We start from the raw sequence: 20025 nt of genomic DNA, 5'->3' as shown, positions 1-20025 counted from the left end.
ACATTAACAAAGGTTCATTCACATGACTATTTACCTGATACATATTTAACACCGTGCGAAAGATGCCTATACCCGAAAGTACGAATCATCGCCGCGTCCATAAGCAAACGATATATCATTGTCGCGCTCACCGTAAACGTTGGGATTCCCTCGAATACGAGACGGCAGGTCATCGCCGCAGCCTATAGCGACAGGGTGGGGTCACCAACACGAGTTTTCAAGGTATATCATCACCGCAGCCTATACCTGAAAGGGTGGTATCATCGCCGCGCCCATAAGAAACAATGGCAGGTCACCACCACATGGGGGGTCTAAAAGGGTGGGGTCATCACCCCGGGTTTTCAGGCAGGTCACCACCCCGCCCATAAGAGCCCCAGGCACCCCCAGACCGATCATACTAACTACTCACGAGGCTGTGTTTTCGGCCACTTCCACGTAACTTACTTTTTGCACCATAAATTGTGTGAATTTTGCACTTATTTCTGGTTTCATTGGTAATTCGCTGTAACTTCATAAGTGGCGATCTCCAATTGAAAGCAACAATTATGCGACATATCTCCCAAATCTACGTTTGGTGTACATTGTACAACTCTACTTTCTTCATTTATTACTTGGATTAGTTTTGATATATATTTGAAATTGCTTCTTCCACGTGGAATTGAGTAAGAATTCAAGGTGATAGTTCTACTTCTACGTGAGTAGCAACGTTCACGATTTCTAACACCTATGATAAAAATTCACTTATACGATTCCTTTTCTTAAACACGCCCCAATTATGGTAGTAAACGTTTCGTGCCCCCTTATCATCATATCACGAAATGCAACCGGAGTGCTAGTAATCCCAACGGATAGTTTGGTGGCATGGAAGGTTATGACTGTTGATAAGATAATTTTTAAACATGATATTCGGACAATACGCGGAGCAATAACTATGAATTGTATGTAAATCACGCGGTGCGCGAAATAAATGATACTTTAACCATAAATGTCAGAACCATGAGAGAGGACGAGAAATCATACGAGGTCGTCAAAGCAATATGCGACGCAGGCCTAGACATCGTCGGTTTACAAGAAGTGAAACGACTTGATAGAGAAGAAAAAATCATTGAGGCGAATGGATGTAAATACAAATTTTTCTGGCAAGGACACGAATCCATTCGTAAACATGGCGTAGGCATATTAATTCGACAATGCAGCTTCATAAAGATTCGCGAAGTAATTAACCTATCACCAATGTTCCCTCTAATTTTGACAAGTCTGCGCACACTCACCAACTCACTGCACAACGCACTTAGATTTTCTGTGCGCAGAGACCGTGGAAGCACTGCGCATTTGCGCACGTGTGCAGCTTAGAGGGAACATTGCCTATCACCCAGATTGATTGTGACAAAACTTACCGTGCACAACCTTGACTTCAAATTTATCATCAGCTATGTCTCGACGGAAGACAAAGCGTCATCAACCAAGGCCGAATTTTACAATGGTCTTTCCAAAATATTATTGTAATGGGAGATATGAATGCTACGACGAACCTATGCGAAACGCACAGCACTTTCAATGGTAAGAAAGGCATAACGAACTGCACATACAATGATAACGGTGATCGCCTGATCAACTTCTGCAGAGAGAAGGCCTATGCGTCTCTAGCACGTTCTATATACATCACGAACGGCAGAAAACAACATGGACTGGCCGCGATGGCAAAACGCGAAAGAAATTGGACTACATTCTTTGCGAATCTTGGCTGCGGCAATATATGGCCGACTGCTGTACAAAAAGATCTATTCAAATAAATTCAGATCATAAAATTATAGTGGCAAAAATGAAAACACCATTTACCAGACAAGAACGTTTCAGACCACGGAAATTTAATAAAGCAAGAGAGAGAGCGGGGCCCCGGACCTCGGCTACCTGAGGGAAATGATGTGGATCAGACTATACGAAAACCTAGCACTATCGATGCGTATGTCCACGGAGAACATACTCCCATAATATGAAAAGGAAAATTTGGAAACTTATGGGAAAGTGATCAATCACTGAACGTTTGAAGATGAAAGGAGAACGAAAAAAGGAAGACCCTCCGCAACGCTGATGAGCAATGTCCTCAATCGGAACGACACCGACATCAGGACATTCTCAAAAGCAGCACTTTCAAGGGAAATTTAATTTATAATTCAAATCTCTGATGCTCCCTTTTTTGATGGAAACTTCCATCACTTCGGTGATGGTGCTCTAAGTCTGAACGCAGACAGAGCTAGACCTATATATATATATATGCTGAAGTGATGCATGCTAAAGTGTTTCATGCTCAACTATCATTTTCCAATGTGCGGCATTCTCATATGTCGGGCAACCATTGAATAAAACAATAACGTTCCATTTATACATCGTCGCTTTACATAATCACGAAAATAAATTTCTATTTGAAAATACATATGTAAGTTATGTACCTATACACGTCTTACACGTCTTTCAGGTCTGCGTTGTTATTTTGGAAACACCGCGAGCAATGCTCACTGAGCAATGAGCATGTACGTGCAAACCACGAGGGCACAGCTTTTGGTATCAATTGAATTTATGAATTATGCGGTATCGCATGACCTTCACATTATGTAATATTCTTATATCATCCTTCGCAATCGGCGGGCCCGCCTTCAAATCGCATGGGCGGCTATCATGTAAATCCCAGTCTCTTTCGAGTAAATTCCATGCAGTTCATAGATACCCGGGAAATGGGTATAAACAGGTACGCAGCAGAAAGGGTGTACGACGTGAAACGCCAGTCAAACAATAATACGGATCACTGAGGTATGAGAAATGCGAAGGACAAAGTAGTGTATCATATTATAAGGCTTTCAATAAGTGAGATAATCCATTGCCGAAAGAGATTTTTTTTGTATGGTAGTTAGGTATGCGTATACTCGAGTATCATTTATTATTACTTCACAACAGTATGAATAGTGCGGAAAGTTCAAATATAAACGTTTTATGAGGCTGCAACGAACATAATGCCAGTTAAACATCACATTATATGATTTGATATTTTATCGACCATATCAAATTTATCGTACTTTGTGACAATGGATCCGGATCCGGTCCGTGACGGGATTTTGAGCGGCCCGCAGACAGATTCCGGTCTTGCATGATAATGTAACCCGCGGCCACATTCTGACACAATTCCTCACTACTTGCTTACTACGTAAAACCAGTGTTGGGATCAAGTCACTACCTTCGAGTCACGAGTCATTTCGAGTCATTGCAAGTCAATTGATTTTCGAAGGTGACTCGAGTCAAGTCACTCGATTTCTTGAGGTGACTCGAGTCAAGTCGAGTCAGGTCAAGTCAAGTCACGAGTCAAGTCACAGTTCAAGTCAAGTTACCATTTCAAACTATTAGGCATGATTACGTTATTACAATTTGCTAGCTGTCTGAAATACAGATTGAGTGGTCATTCATTGATTTTGAACCGATGAACGAATATAGAGTTGAATATACACGCAAGAAGGCATCGATTACACTGTAAAAAATAAAAACCTCGATTTACCGCGAAATGTTTGGAAGCACGGTAGCCAGACATTTCGTGGTAATCTAACATTACCGTTCGTCAATGTAAATTTAACTTACACTCGTCCGGTAATCTCACTTTACACGCCAGACTGTAATGTTACAGTCACCTCCGGTATATCTAATTTACATGTTCTCCCGTACATTTGCGATCGAGACTGTCAATTTACCGCCTACCTACCTACATGTTGTCCCTGTAAATCAGGATTACATACCAGCTTGTAAATTCACGTACATTCATACCTATCGCAAAGCAACACGATGCAAAAATATCGCAACATTTTCTTCAAATCCCCAAAACGACATTGGAACTGTATATTCATTCATGATATCACGATGCAGTGGTTATCGATGGAAAAATATTCCATTCAGCATTCCTAGGAATCTTCAACGATCGTGTCCACTTTCTTCAAGCACAACAAGCTTCGCTCCACCCTTTGCCCAAACCTCACTAATGGCCACTGGCCAGACGACACTCGAACGATTTCGAAATAAATGGTATTCATCCGCTGACACATGACACAAATAATATTTACTGGCCACGTTATAATGATTGATATGGGTCTTTTTTTCATACAGAAACATTTATCATTGCATATAGTCCCTTTTTTCATCTAATTTCGTATAAATTGATATATATTCCATGTGTTGTTAACTACTTACTGTACTTACCTAACCAGACGCTGCTTGTGATGTCACAGTTGTGCGTCGGTTGTTTACTACGAATCTCAGAAAAAGCAGTCACCTAATGTAACCTATTACAGGTCGCCTTGTCCGCCATTAACAAATGGTCAGCTGAGCATGCGGTGCTGATATTTCTAGTTTACCCGAGCAATATTATACATCCTGAACTAATTTTCTAACTTGTCAGCCTTATCCGTGACAACGAATGTAACCAGCGAGACTGGCCGTACAGCCATTGCCTTATAATATAATATGGCTACGGTGTACCACATTAGCTACGATTGTCAGTTATTTCTTGTACCCTATACTAAGCTTAAATTGATACTAGGGCCAACAATTTCGGTATGACAGACCCCAGTCTCGCAAACGAGGTTAAATCAGGTCAAATCACCTCTAGAATGATACATCAGTAACATTCAGTTCTACGTATACATTGGCTGCAGCGATTTTGAAGCTAATCAATTTTGCCAATAGCCCGGTAAACTGCAGTAACGAGTAACTGTCAGTAATTTTGCAAAGAAATTCTGGTAACTTACATTACAGCTATATTAAGGTAATATTACATATCAAAATGTAAAATGACAAGCTACGCACAGTAATTGGCTGCGACCGGTAATTCGTGGTAAAATTTACAGAGATTTCCCAGTAAATCTACCAGATTTTTTACAGTGTACTTATACGTAGAACAGCTTAACAACGTAAGTAATTGCATAGCCTCAGTTTATAGTTGCCAGACAAAATAGAGAAACGAATTGATAAGATGCAATACACCACCCTATTACAAATTGATATAATACAATTCGAGCGTTCGCGGATGGTTGCGGAATATATAAACTATATTCGAATTCGATTTCAATAAAGCAAGAGGTTCGGTTAAGGTAAGAATAGAGAACAGAACAGACATTTTGCTATTACATTACTTTACTACTAATTTAGGACAACGTAAGCTGTAAGCTTCGATCACATCGTTTGCGGTCGACTTGTTTGTGAGAGAACAATAGATGCTCAGTAAAACGCACGATCATTGCATGATTGGTCGCTGTCATGGGTTACACCAGCGTTTCGCGAACAATCCGACCATATACAAGACAAAGTGATTTTTAACGACACCGACTACTTGACTTGAAATTGACTCGTGCATTTTGCGGCGAGTCACGAGTCAATCCACATTTCTGATGCGCCGAGTCAAGTCAAGTCAAGTCATTTTAGCAAAGTGACTCGAGTCAATTCAAGTCATACGAAAAAGGTGACTCGAGTCATCCCAACACGGCGTAAAACTATAGTGACTGTAGGTAATTCGTTAGTTCTCCGTTTTCTCGGATTCTTCGTTTTCGGTGTTTAGTCACATTACAGGCATGTTATGTTCCAGAGCAAAGGGCCTTATTATTTTTTCCTTCAGTCTCATGCCTTGTCCAATGCCGAAAATGGCTCAAAGTGATATTTAGGCTGATAAGTGTAACATTTGAAGACACGAAAAATAGTGATTGTTATGCGTCAGTTACTTAATCTCAGTTAGCTTGAGAAATATGACCATATGAAACTACTTGTTCTGTTCGGGTCTACATACCTTTGCGCTCCAACATTCTCGACCATGAATATCGACAAGACATAGCTGCGTTCCAATCTAACTGATGTTTCATATGCAGTCTTTAGTAAGGGTTTCTACGCATGACATGCAGTCAGAGTTCAAAGAATTTGTTGGCAACTTTGCTTGGCTACAGATATCTGATTGATTTCAACAGATGTCCAAATAGGCTACATTACGTTACTAAATTCATTAGGTAGTGGTGTTGGTTTCTGTCCTTCAAAATTAAATTTTAATTTAAATACATTATTCCTTGTATAGGTGGATAATTAAGCAATTAATGTATCGTTTCAAGAATCCGGCCCGCCAAGTACTTCACCCATATCATGCCCACCGAATGGAGAAGTTGCCCGCTCCTGCAGTAGACATGGTTCGTATACTGCGATACGACCAATCGATGTTCACAACCTTCCACATGGAAACATATTATCCAAATTGTGATTCTCATTGATAAATTAGTGGTAAAGGCGCGTACTTCTTCAATACTACAATCCCATCTCTCAACTCGACACGAACCAATAGCATGAATACTCGATTCAGATTCGAGTAATGGAATCAGTGTGTCCAGCCCGAATGTTGGGCAGAGTGTATCGCAAGTAATGTCGACTGCTGTGCTCTCAAGGCTGTTCCAGCGTAGATGATTTGTCGCTCCCTATGCGCATATATTATTCACCATTTCAGGTTTCGATTTGATTTTCAATGACCGTGTTTCGATAGCGTCTTACGAAGAAAGTGTTCCGCGATTCACCTTAAGTGTCTATACTACACTGTACAGAAATGGAAGTTCACGGTAATATAATGGAAACAATATTTTACACTTGCAAAGAACTGGTATGCAACACTGAGTCATCAACTTCAGACTTAGTCCGTGATTTGATCCCCTCCAATCATAGTGTATTTGACAAATTTGAATGGCATCCTATTTGTGATTACAGCAAAACTTTCGATAGCGGCATTCATAGCGGGCCAGATGATTCCAAAAGTGAAGATGAGCTCTAGACACGGCGGTGGAAGCAAATTCATTTCATGTCAGAATTGCATTTCTTTGAATGGAACTGACATTAAGTAAGTTTTTATATACCACTAGGTAATTCGAAGGTTTAACTGTTAAGTCGCAAGCAAGATATTTGGGATGACAATAAATATATGTATTGCGGAATCATTAGTTAGTATATTTGAATAGCTTCTTGGAGGTACAGAACTTCAATATACAATTGAATAGTATATTCATATTGACATGAACCCGAATATTTTCGGCTGACACTCGTCAGGGGTAATCGTCAGCGTCAGCGTCGAATACGAGAGCGTTCCATGTACTATTTTTAGATGATACACGAACTCTTTTTATTGACACAGCCTTGGCTGGTGTATTTTGATAAAAGTCGACTCCAAGACTCCAAGGTCGCTCACACTTTCATTTGTGTGCCTTAGAGTCGACTTTTATCAAAATACACCAGCCAAGGCTGTGTAAACAAAAAGAGTTCGTGTATCATCTAAAAATAGTACATTGAACGCTCTCGTATTCGATATTTCGTGCTGGTGACGTCATATTTTGTGTTACGATTGTTGATATACGCTGTTCTTTTGAATTCTCTGCTAGTTGCTGACGATTAGCCCTGACGAGTGTCAGCCGAAAATATTTGGGTTCATTTCAATATGAATATACTATTCAATTGTATAGTTAGTATATGTAAATACCATATCGGTATAGCTTACATCTTGTTATGCATGGTAGATGTGAAAGAGGGAGCGTACTTCAACGTTGCAGGACCGAAAGATACAAGCCTTATTGCTCGGTGGGTAATGTATATGTATCCCTCTAAAACAATTTCGTTTGTGACGTGTAACATGAATTATTGAATGTTCAGAAATAGTTTTAGCTATAGTTGAAAATATGTCACATGAAGGTATATGGAGCCTATAGTCTATCTCAAAAACCCATATTGACTACACAATGGCTCGGAGATAAGGATGAGAAACGCTAAAAAACGTGATTGATGATTCATGATATAAGTTACGTTAATTTTCGGGTTCTTGCAGTGGAGGACTTGTCGTCTTAAAATACACGGCACGTATAGGCATAAATGAACGTCATACATAAACCATTAATGATGTGTATTAGGGTTATCCAAAATTTGGAAAATCTTACAAATCCTCCATAGTAATGTCTTATTCTATAGATTATTGATAAAAAAAACGACACTGAGCCTTAAAGAAGCTCACAGGAAGGCCGTTAAGATTTCGTGCAAAGCGTTTGAAAGTATCTACCGAAGAATGGGCGTGCTGCCGACCATAGAATGGCGAGAAGACTAGTAATCAAGAAACCACGGCTCTTGATTGGCTAATCGGCTATGCTTCAATGTTCACGGCAGCAGCAGCTGGCTAATTAGGTGATCAAGGAGTCCGGTACCGGTAGCGATTCTGAAAGCGCATTGTATGTAGGTTGACAGATAATGATTTAGGATTGATTCGGGGTATGTTGAGGTACGAAATACATGATGAACAAACAACAGCTGCTTAACAAAAACGTCTAAAAAGCATGACCGCTTTATTGTGAAGGAAACTGCCGTAGCCTTTATGCGTTGATGCCCCAGGAAGGAGGTGTAAAAGTAAGCACATACTATGCTGGATATGATATGTCAAAGTCCCTAATAATCGCGTAGAGAAGGGGTGTAAGGGCAAGCACAGACAATGCTGCATAGTGCATAGTATTCAGCATAGTTTGTATATCATATCAAGCATAGTCTGTGCTTAGATTTACACCTTGTTTCTGTGGCAGCATAAGGGACTTTGAAAACACTTACAAGTGAATTCAATTTGCTGTAAACATCTGATAAGTGCCATGCCCAACCGTCTGATTCGTCCGATCCCTAAAGCATTCAAAACTTCAACTATGGACTACAACCTGTGCCCAATAAGATCACACAAATTATAGTGTCATTGTTAAGTTTTATAGTCGTATTCAATATTGATATATACTTTCAGAAACCAAGAATCCGTCGCCACTTGTATAAGCACCTATATGCTTTCCCACGATGAAAACAAGGCATATAGGTTACGGTGGTTTCCTTCACAAAAAGCAGTCATGCTTTAGACGTTTTTGTGAAGCAACTGTTGTTTGTTGATCATGTAATTCGTACCTCAACATACCCCGAATCAATCCTAAATCATTATCTGTCAACCTACATACAATGCGCTTTCAGAATCGCGGCCGGTAGCAGACTCCTTGATCACCTAAGCAGCAAGCTGCTGCTGCCGTGGTCATTGAAGCATAGCCGATTAACCAATCAAGAGCCGTGATTTCGTGATTACTAGTCTTCTCGCGGTTCTATGGTCGGTGGCACGCCCATTCTTTGGCAGCTACTTTCAAACACTTTGTACGAAATCTTAATGGCCTTCCTGTGAGCTTCTTTTAGGCCCAGTGTCGTTTTTTTAAATCAAATAATCTATAGAATAAGAAATTACAACGGAGGATTTGTAAGATTTTCCAAATTTTGAACAACCCTAATGTGTATATATTGGCGGATCAATCAGAATAAGACAGTTATGTGCTAAACCGGCGCAACCACGTTTCGACTCCAATAGGCCTTTTGCAGGACTTCGATCACGTGACTAGGTCGCATAGCAACCACAAATTGGGTAGCAAGCTACTTTCTCGCGCACCTGCTTCAGTGCTAAATATCGCATATTGTACTGTTGATTGCTGGTTGTAAACGTTTCGGAAATTTGTTGTAGAAGTCATCAGAGATTCACCTATGCTAGTTGTCAATCATGTACAAAGCATTTAGAATAATATCGTCAGAATTACGCAGAAATCCATCGGTAACGTAGTCGTATTACGGTACTCAACTCTGATCATATGTACTTAAATTTATGCATTTGAAGTAAAGCGATTGGTTTATATTCTGGTAAGAGTATTTGTTAGTTCAAGCAGAACTATTTGTCTGTTATGGAGCCTGATTTTGGATGGACGATATGACTGAAGCAGCCGGGACCCGCAAGGATCAGGATGTACTGTCTGCTGGTTTGGGTGCTGGCGTGCTGCTATAAAACCGCTGAACACATCGGAAGTATCTTTTGGGAGAACCTGCCATCAAGACTAAGCAAAGCAGTGCGCTTTATTGTTGCCTTATACAATGCCGATCTTATTAGCACTACTTCACAACTGCGATTGAAGTGGATTTGGCAAATCACACGCGATTTTGATAAATAGTTGATGTCACATATGTGCGCTATTTAGCGAACTAGGGGGAGGAACTATCAAATAACTCTTAGAACAGCTCAAACGCAGTGACAAGATCGGTCATCCTATACCCAGAGGTGGTCAACGTGGTCATTGTTGGGAACCGAGTACAAGTAATGCCTCAATTTATACTCCAGTACAAGTAGCAATAATTACTTCCAGGACATGTCCAAAGTACTTCAAGTGGAAGTAGAAATGAATTTCTGAAAAGTAGTCAAGAAATTCGTTACATGAAGTAGATTTGGTTGGGTCCCTTAGTTTTAGAAATTAATGCCACGTGACAACTGTAAACATTTCATGTTGCATCTTCTTGATCAACGCAAAAGGGTGATGACACCACAAATATGTGCAATTTTCAAAAATTAATTTAGTTACCGTGGTACTGGAGCTATTTTGCCCAGTTGTTATGACAACCTCACGCTTGAAGGGGGTGCAATCATGCGCCAAAGCTACTTTCTAGTTGACAAAATCCCCAAACTGACAAAAAAGTACTACCTAAAAAGTGTCAAGTAGAAGTGGAAGTAGCCTAAACTCATAATGACGCTAGTACTCAGGTAAAATAGTACTTCGTTGCTGACCCCCTCTGTGTATTGGTTCAACCAACTCAGAAACATCCTCTAAAGACGACGAACATTGTTTCTTTTGCATTGACTCCGTAATATTCTGAACTTATGATATTCTTTGATTCATTGAATTTACAAATAAACTTGGAAAGAAGTGATATTTATTAATTTTTGTGCATTCGATACCCAGAGCATAAGAAATAGTCGAAGAAAAATGCATGTTAACCTTATCAAGTTCAATAACTGCCGAGACTCTTATGCCTATGTATTTTCATCTACCTCCATAGCCACTTGTCTAGACAGATTCATAGCATCTACGGAAGAGCGCTTGTCTTGCTGTACACAAATGAAATATCATTTTCGAAGCAGACATCAACATCGGGAAAGAAGTTCAGGACAGTTAGTCAGTGGCCAGATCATCTGCTGACATTTTCTGTTGGCATGAAACCACGCTGCCTTCTACTGCATGACCAAATTTTATGTGGTGATAATAATTGGCTCCAGGCTGAATTCTTGACGAGGGCATCATCAATTTCTTAGTTTCCTATGTTCGGCTCTCTTGGGATAATCCATCAGATCATTAATTCGTATACATGTGGTATAGCCATGTCTTGAAACTCAAGATATTTGCACTGTGCCAAAGAGTGAAGTAATCCAATCCAGGCAATCAATCAAGTAATCCAGGCCTCGGGACAGTTTGCTGCGCCCTCAATTGGAGCTGATGATCATTTTTCTTCGGGTAGTGGCACTTGGCAGCATGACAGAATGATCAATAACTTGTAATATAGGTGTAGAGGTCTAAATATTTTGAATTGTTCAACTGAGAAGCCATGAAATAGCATAGGATGTTTAATATATATATAGTATGTAGCACATGGCATGAATTCCTAACACATCAACGTACTGGCACTGGCAGTCATTGTCTCTAGGCTTAAAAATAGCAGTATCCTGTATATATTGCAATCGATATCAATCATCAAAATGCTGCAATGATTATCAAATACCACTACAATACAACTATAGTATAGTATACTTACTATCCACACCTAACTTAATGCTGCAATAAATATCACGCAGTCAATGTCCTGCAATGTCGAATTTTGTGTCATAAAATCATAGTTGACTACCATATAGCGGCTACAATGTCGATCATTTTGACGCAAGGAGTTTACATAGTTCATGAATCGAAGATATCAAACATATTTGAATCCTTGCGCATTTCCATGACACTTGCGTTTTATATAAAACGTTTACAGCCCGAAAACGATAATATACTGTATCCGAAATACGGCTACGTTAACGACGGATTTCTGCGTAATTCTGACGATATCATTCTATATGCTTTGTACAGGATTGGCATCTAGCATAGGTGAATCTCTGATGACTTCTACAACAAATTTCCGAAACGTTTACAACCAGAAATCAACAGTACAATATGCGATATTTAGCACTGAAGCAGGTGCGCGAGAAAGTAGCTTGCTACCCAATTTGTGGTTGCTATGCGACCTAGTCACGTGATCGAAGTCCTGCAAAAGGCCTATTGATTGCAAAATAGAAGTACCTTTTTTGACAACAGTAAAACTATGACGTTACGGGATTCCTATAACTATTTATGGCTCCCAAGCCGTCTATGCGACTTGATCTCAACATGTTATTAAAATCGTTCTTTGTTTTCTAAACGTGCGAAAGGTTTCGTTCGTTTTATTTATAACCCAGTCTATTTTAATGAGAACGGAACTATATGAATATAACGAACAACCAACCAAGATAGTTTATGGCTTCCAAGCGCTGTGTTTGTTTCTACATCGGAGGTAACCCTATTTTGGGTTCCAACTGCGTCTATTACACGAGGTATACCGAAAGGTAGCCAATCTTTATTGACACATTGATCTAATTTATAAAGGTCGAATATGGTGTGACGTCGGACGATATTCCTTATGTGAGAAGAGGTTGTAACGACCGGCACTGCCGAACGTGCTCACAGGATATGGACAGTAAATCAGCAATCAGTTCGACGTGTTATGTGGCGAAATGTGACTTATGCGCCACGGCAGGGTGAGCATGTCTTTGTTTATATAACTTATATCAGAGCTGCATGTATACCATAAGTAAATTCCTTCGAGGTATTTGCGAAAATTATCGCTATACTTATATCACAGATGCAACTATAGAGATGTTGAGTCCGTATTTGACGACGCCTGGACGGGATGCAGCGTTGCAAACGCAACAAATTCCACCATTGACGATACATGCGGCGGCCCGCGTTCTGCTGGTGTCAGTGTGACTGTTATTACCATAATGTTTTCTATTTCTTCGATGATGTTTTCTGCAGTGCTGTGATAAAGATGATCGTATCTTACGTATTTGACGAAGTGCTTATTATGCTATATGAGACATTCATATTGTGGGTCTTCACGTTTGTGCAAATTTAACCCTCGGGCCTCTATGATATATTTTGAATACGAGAAAGCATGTTTCATTACCAAAGCATTGCGGAAAAAATGAACTTGATGTTTTCGATCTATTTATTGATGTGCGTTAATATGTTACAGTTATGAGCTATACTGGTCAAGTACCTTTAGTGTAAACCTTTAATTGCTACCCTTCAAAACTTGTACACAGTCCTGTAGATATAAACCAGGGGCGGGCCACTTGTCCAGTCGGCGGGCCGGATATAGGAAAATGAAGTAAGTGGCGGGCCGGTTTCCTAAATCGATGCAGTAATCGTGTATTTATCCACCTATACAATGAATGAATCGTATAAAATGTAAATTTCAAGTTGAAAACATGATGTCTAAAAACACGATTTAATGAATTTATTGACGTAATATAGGCCTACAGTTCAATAGCTGTTGAAGTCAATGATATCTGTTTCTGTGGTCGATCAAATGTCGACAAGTATATTGAACTCTGGTTGCATGTCGGACGTTGAAACCATTGGTAAAGACTGCACGTGAGCATCAGATAAATTGTAACGCAGCTTTGTCTGTTCATTTTCATGGCCGAAAATGATTATGCTCGCAAATGTATGGAGACCCGAACAGAGCAAGTATTTCATCTCCATCTTTCTGCGGCCGCAGGCCACATTATCCTGTATATGACCGAATACTCTATGCGGGGCGCTTAAAATTGCCCGTCCCTGATATAAACTATAGGATTTATGGTCTTCAGCTTGTATGGCGAATATAATCGTCAAGTACAAAGAAATGCTGATTTTTTCGAATTGAAAAGTTCTCACAAGATTTTATTTAATGACAATTAGGGAAATTTTGAAGTTTTACTTTAATCGCGGAAGTTGGTTGTGAATAATACTTGTTTTCCTTGCGATGTTTCCTAAGGGTTATTTTGTTGTTTTCACATGCATGACTCTATCTATGACGAACATTTAGATGTTTTCACATGAATACAGAAATGTGACGAATATATCATGTTGATCTTGATACCATATGAATTTGTGATGATGAAAATATACTGCCAGTAGCAATTCAGTCATTGACGTCAGGAAAATCTAAGGCAGGGGTTTATTAGCATTTTCTAACTTGACGCGCCTTTACTTTTATATGCAAGACTACGGTGGACCCTAATTTTAGCTGGGCCACAAAACCAAATATCTATACCACAGTACACATCTGTATGGTGGACGAGGTGAACTGTGAATCAGCAGTTGTGTCAACAGAAGAAAACCATTAAACAGGATTTTCATTAAAACAAGAATACTATAATAAGTATTCACTGCAAATCAGTCTCACTTCATCTGCATGTCCCCAAAACCTGGCTCAGTGAACCCCACTCACACCCAAGGGCCCAACGCGCACATCGGTTGAAGAACACTGGCTAGTCTCCCACCGATCCTACGCCAGACGAATTGAATTCTATTCAAATAATTCGCTTGGTTTCACTAATAAATAGCTTTTTTCCACGAATAGAAATAATGGGCTTAAAGTCTTCGAGGAGACCTGTGGGGATCATGGGGATATTGTAGTATAACCAAACCCCCTATTTCCGGCAAACATGAAGTGGTTACTACATCGATGCAATACATGTTGACTACGATTACTTTTGAATCACTGGATTACGATTACGAAATGTCACAGCAATCGGTTAGGATTAAAAGTAATCACTAGGGCGTTTTTTTTTTTGACATGTCAAAATTTGTCAAAATTTTGTCAAAATTGTAGCGTTAGGTCAAAATTTGTCAAAATTTTTCATTAAATCAATAAATTTTTGACGTCTGCATTTCGTTTGTATCGTAGATTTAGCACTGTCGGCGAACTTATAATTTGATATTTTACCACTTTTAGCCTATTTTATAGGCCTACCGTTGTAAACGGCTGATCATTAGGGCTCTTCAAAAATGACTTTTTTTCTCAAATCGTACTGGCTACTTGATAAAATTGTTAGGTTACCTAATTTAAGCCTACACACAAAATTTGGTTCAATTCCAGCCAGTAACCGCTTTGCTACATGAGAAGAAAGTTTCTATTTATTGTATACAAATAAATAATAAAAAATTTGAAAATTTTCTGTTCACCGCATGAAAGTATTAGGCTGTCTATAGAAACGATGCTCACCAAATTTGGTTCAATTCCAACCAGTGGAAGCGGAGTTATTGCCGTCGAAAAATTTGGACCTCGAACGTAGGTGTGAATTATCTATATACAGAACATAAGGTCACACCGTGTGTGAACAGGGTCGATGACTTCATCACAAGTTAAGTGACGACAACTGAAAAAAGGCTGAAGAGCGCTGCTCCTACCACCGACCAACATCAGCAACATGAAGTCACGTTTTGATATTAATGTCGAGCCAGAAATTACACGTGTCTTCTGGTGCTGAGTTGCTATCCCAAGCCTCTACCCAACCTTGTGACGAGCCGCCACCGTGTTATTGCGATGTGAAATTCGAAAAAAGCCGTTATTTGTAATGCCGTTCCTACAAAGTGACGGGGTTTTCATCTGCTTTCCAGAAACTTTCCATCGCCGAGACAGATAATAATAATGAGAAAATCGTATATCAAGTATAACAAAAATGACATGTTTAGTCAGATTGTATGGTAAGGCGGACTGCTGATTTCGAACCAGAACAAGAAAGAATATGTTTAATTGTTTATAAACAATGACATGACTCGCGCGCCAACGGCTGCCGGACACTGATTTTGTACGTACCTATAAAGCAGAGTTGTACAAAGTAGATCAGAATTAGAGTTACAACTTCAAATTTTATTCCAAATTAGACTAGAATTAAAATTGTAACCACACAGTTTTTTCCAAATTAGATTAGAATGAAAGTTAATGAATTCGCGAAAACTTGGAAATGTAAGCAAGTTCAAATCAAACGACAGTTCAATTTCATAAGCATGAAAATGACAGATGTCTGTACAGCAAGCGTGGCTGGCTTCGTACTAAACAGTTCTCTTGTACCGTTATGAGGAAAATCAGGAATCAGATAAGAATTAAATTGACAACATCGAAGTATGTCACAAATTATGTTAGAATTATATCACCGACATTTTGCTCCAATTAGTTAAATTACACAACTAGAATTATCTAGTTGTCTAAGCCTGCTAAAGTACCGATAACATCAAACGCCATTACGAAACGAACATGGACAAATTTACGCATACGAATCAATATTCCACTCAACATCGTAATACATTGCATCATGGGTGCCACTTGCAGTCTACATACCGTTATTACAGGGAATTTGAGAGTACATGTAATATCTGATCATCACAATTCGTTTCTATATAGGAGTTAAATGAACCATCTTAATCTACGTAAACCGGTCCTTACTGGCAAAGAAAATTGATTCACATCGGATATTAACACTTACATACATTTATACATACCTAATTTTATTATTGATATGTTATTCTACATCGGGATATTGAGCAAATAATAATCCCGTTCCACGCAAGTAAGATTACCGCCAGGGTGCATGCCATTGGGGGCAATTTAGGAACAAGTAACACTGGAAGGATATTTTCCAGACTCAAGCTAAGGTACGTTTTCGTGATTTTTTTTTGTTTTAGTTGGGTAGTTGGTTGTAAAATTGATGTTGTAAGTTATCTGTACTCAAATATCGGATTTAGTTTGTGAGATTATATCTTATTTCACGATATGTATTGAAATTAGGCAACTATAGTAACTTCCTTTACTAATTAAAAACGTACTGCAGTATTAAAACACAAATAGTAAGCTTGTATGAGAGAGAGAGAGAGATCAGATTTATTTTCGCCGGCACCATCGAGATGCTTTGACGATGGAGATGCGATACGACCTTTAAGCAAGGTCATCTAGTCTGCACCACCGTATTTTTCTCCTCCACGCTATCCATGGATGCTGAGCGCCTAGATGGATAGCCGCGGATACACTTTTTAGAGTCTTTGGTCTGACCCGGCCGGGGATTGAAACCACGACCTACCGATCGAGAAGCCGGACGCATAACCATTACACTATCTCGCTCGACAGACAAGGAACAGGATCTAAATTGTCGGTTTCCCGGTGTTACACGGAATACCGGGGTTCCACATGAGGTCAAAACACACAAAACTCATACATGATTTGCGATGATTCAGGCGATTTTTTCGACATGTCAAAAAAGTCAAAACAAATTCAAAATTGTAGCGCTAGGTCAAAAAATTGTCAAAATTGTTACCAAGTCAATTTTTTTGCAACCTGCATATCGTATCGTAGGCTACATGTTTGCATTGTCGGTGAACTTATCATTTGACATTTACAGATTGTAGCCTACTTTATACGCTTACCAGTGTAGACCGTCCATTGTCTGTTCATTGTGAATCATAAACGGTCCAATGAAACAAATAGGTTGACATGATGTTACGCTCAACGTAGCTACCGCAATGTCCTAACTGAAGTGAGTCTGCGTAGGCATTGGTTCTTATATCAAAAAGCGCATGATGAAAAATTGTAATGTAGACATCATTGTCAGAATGAAGCAACAATGTGTGTCACCAGCAGTGCACGCACAACTTCAGTGTTGCCAGCCAACAACTGCTGTTATTGAACGTTCTTTCGCCATTCTTGGCAAGCTACTTAGTAAGGATAGACACATTTTACCCCAGAATGTAGGAAAATAACTTTTGTTGTACTAGGCTACAACAAAGTTTTAATATTTGCACCATAATGCGTGATGTAACTATACCGAGGTCGACTTCCGAATTCCGACACCTAAGTGTTGGAGGTTTACCTAGGCTCCTCCTCGCCATCTCATCCGCGTCAGCGGTGTCTTACAAAAAGCCTAGAGGTGGGCCGTGCTATAAGTCGGCAGTTACGGAAAATAAGAAGAATATCGGCCTGGTGTAAATGACCATAGTAGTCGACAAACACCATGAATACCCCAAAACAAACAAACAAACTGCTGTTATTGAACGTTCTTTCGCCATTCTTGGCAAGCTACTTAGTAAGGATAGACACATTTTACCCCAGAATGTAGGAAAATAACTTTTGTTGTACTAGGCTTCAACAAAGTTTTAATATTTGCACCATAATGCGTGATGTAACTATACCGGAATTCTTGATAGCTCCAGATTTCGTTAATATAAAGTTTTTTCGTGTAAAAGTTTTTAGATCAAAAAGTTTTGTCAAGCCAAACTACTTCGTAAGGACGGACAGTTCCAACCAGAAATGAAAATAAGCAGTACAATTTTCACATTATGTGCGAAAACAGCAAACTTATACACATGAGGTCAAAATTAAGCTAGTACGCATTCTCGGTAAATACATAATTTAGGGTTACCATATCTTGGAATCTGGAAAGGAGGACACTTTTTCAAAATTTTCAAACGTAGAATGACGAAGGGAAATTTTGAAAAAATGGTAAATTTTTCCCATTTCGTGGTCGGTTGACTAACAAAAAGGTCAACTTTCTCCCTTGGCGCCCAAAATACAGTTTTTCTTTCTCTTTATCAAGTGGTTGACTAAAAAAAGGTCAACTTTCCGGCTCATCTCCCGAAATAGCCGCCGGGGCGTTACTTTCGTGCTGATTTACTGTATCTCAGTATTTGCCCTATATTTAACCAAAATTCTCAGAAAAGAAGACAAAATCTCAAAATGGATGACATTCAGGCGTCCTCGGAGAACATTTTCAAAAACCAGAAAAGGGAGGACAAATCCTCTTAAAAAAAGACGTATACATAAAGTAAACCCATTCGACTAGAAAGCCCGACAACTGTTATTATAGCTTGGATGGAAGTTGACGATAGAATTCAATTCAATTCAATATATTCGACTAAGATCGGGCACTTATTCCAGTGGTCCTGGTCTCAGGCAATGTTGGGATCAAGTCACTACCTTTGAGTCACAAGTCATCTCGAGTCATTGCACATTTTGTGTCGAGTCAAGTCAAGTCACTGAATTTTAGAAGGTGACTCGAGTCAAGTCAAGTTCAGAGACATGTCACAATTCAAGTCAATTTCTCTTTTCGAGGTACGAGGCATGATTGCGTCACTGCATTTTGCTAACTGTTTGAAATACAGACTGACTCACCATTTATTGAATATACAGTTTAATATACAAGCAAGGAAACGTTATTTGGCTCAGGCATGTGTGGAACTGCTAAATTACGTAAGTAACTGTATGTGTACCCACAGTCTCAAATAGTTGAAACAAATTGTTATGCACAGCCAAACTCCATATACATGATGGGATACAATTTAAACCTGTGACAATGGTTGACGAGTAATATAAATTTATAAAGTATATTCGAATCAAATTTTAATAATACAAGAGGTTTGGGTTAAGGTGAGTAACGATCAACAATGACCAGTCTATAAAGCAGAGATAGGTGCTTTACTTTCCTACTAGTTAACGGCAACGCACGGTGTAAGTTCCAATCACTTCAACAGGGTGTCGAGAACAAACCGAACATATGCAAGATACAGCAATTTTTATCGACACCGCGATTACTTGATGACTTGAAATTGATTCGTAAATTTTGCTCCGAGTCACAGAACAATCCACATTTCTGAACCTACCAATCAAGTCAATTCAAGTCATTTATGCAAAGTGACTAGAGTCAAGTCAAGTCATACGAAAAAGGTGACGCGAGTCACCCCAACATTGGTATCGGCGTCCCCATCATCTGATATCTGAGTAGAAATTCCCCCTAGAAAAAAAAAGCCCGATGACAAAAAAAGGTAAGCTTTGCCACGCAAGCACATTTTGACTAAGAAATAGGGTGGTGGCCTCGGCTTAGCCCATGGACAGAGATGCCCGAACTATTTCGAATGCTGACCGCGATATTCTTTAGTAAATTTCCGCTAGCTACTTTCTTCTTAAATACTGAACACTGGATAAATGAATAAATCAAAATGAATAAGGCCGTCAATTTCAGTTGTGTCAATATTGCGGTAAACTTGGCATGAC

At 39.4% G+C, this 20025-nt stretch overlaps 2 protein-coding genes across 2 annotated transcripts in view; both read left to right on the top strand.

The window, feature by feature from the left end:
- Nucleotides 1–14127, top strand: part of LOC145456551 (uncharacterized) — a 31007-nt gene extending 16880 nt beyond the window's left edge. Inside the window, exons 2-5 of the mRNA XM_080334694.1 lie at nucleotides 6769–6898; nucleotides 7569–7629; nucleotides 12543–12694; nucleotides 12799–14127. Coding sequence (XP_080190820.1) covers nucleotides 6769–6898; nucleotides 7569–7629; nucleotides 12543–12694; nucleotides 12799–12979 — 524 coding nt within the window. The 3' untranslated portion in view covers nucleotides 12980–14127. The remainder of the gene's footprint in view (nucleotides 1–6768; nucleotides 6899–7568; nucleotides 7630–12542; nucleotides 12695–12798) is intronic.
- LOC145456538 (uncharacterized) overlaps nucleotides 1–20025 on the top strand; it is a 266927-nt gene that overhangs the window by 72595 nt on the left and 174307 nt on the right. The window lies entirely within an intron of this gene.

Source organism: Botryllus schlosseri, chromosome 14 (assembly GCF_051294905.1).
Source record: "Botryllus schlosseri isolate E-star chromosome 14, Bs_hap1, whole genome shotgun sequence".
NCBI classification, from domain to species: domain Eukaryota; kingdom Metazoa; phylum Chordata; class Ascidiacea; order Stolidobranchia; family Styelidae; genus Botryllus; species Botryllus schlosseri.
Note: the sequence above shows the minus strand (reverse complement) of the source record. Positions and strands in the feature narration are given on the sequence as shown.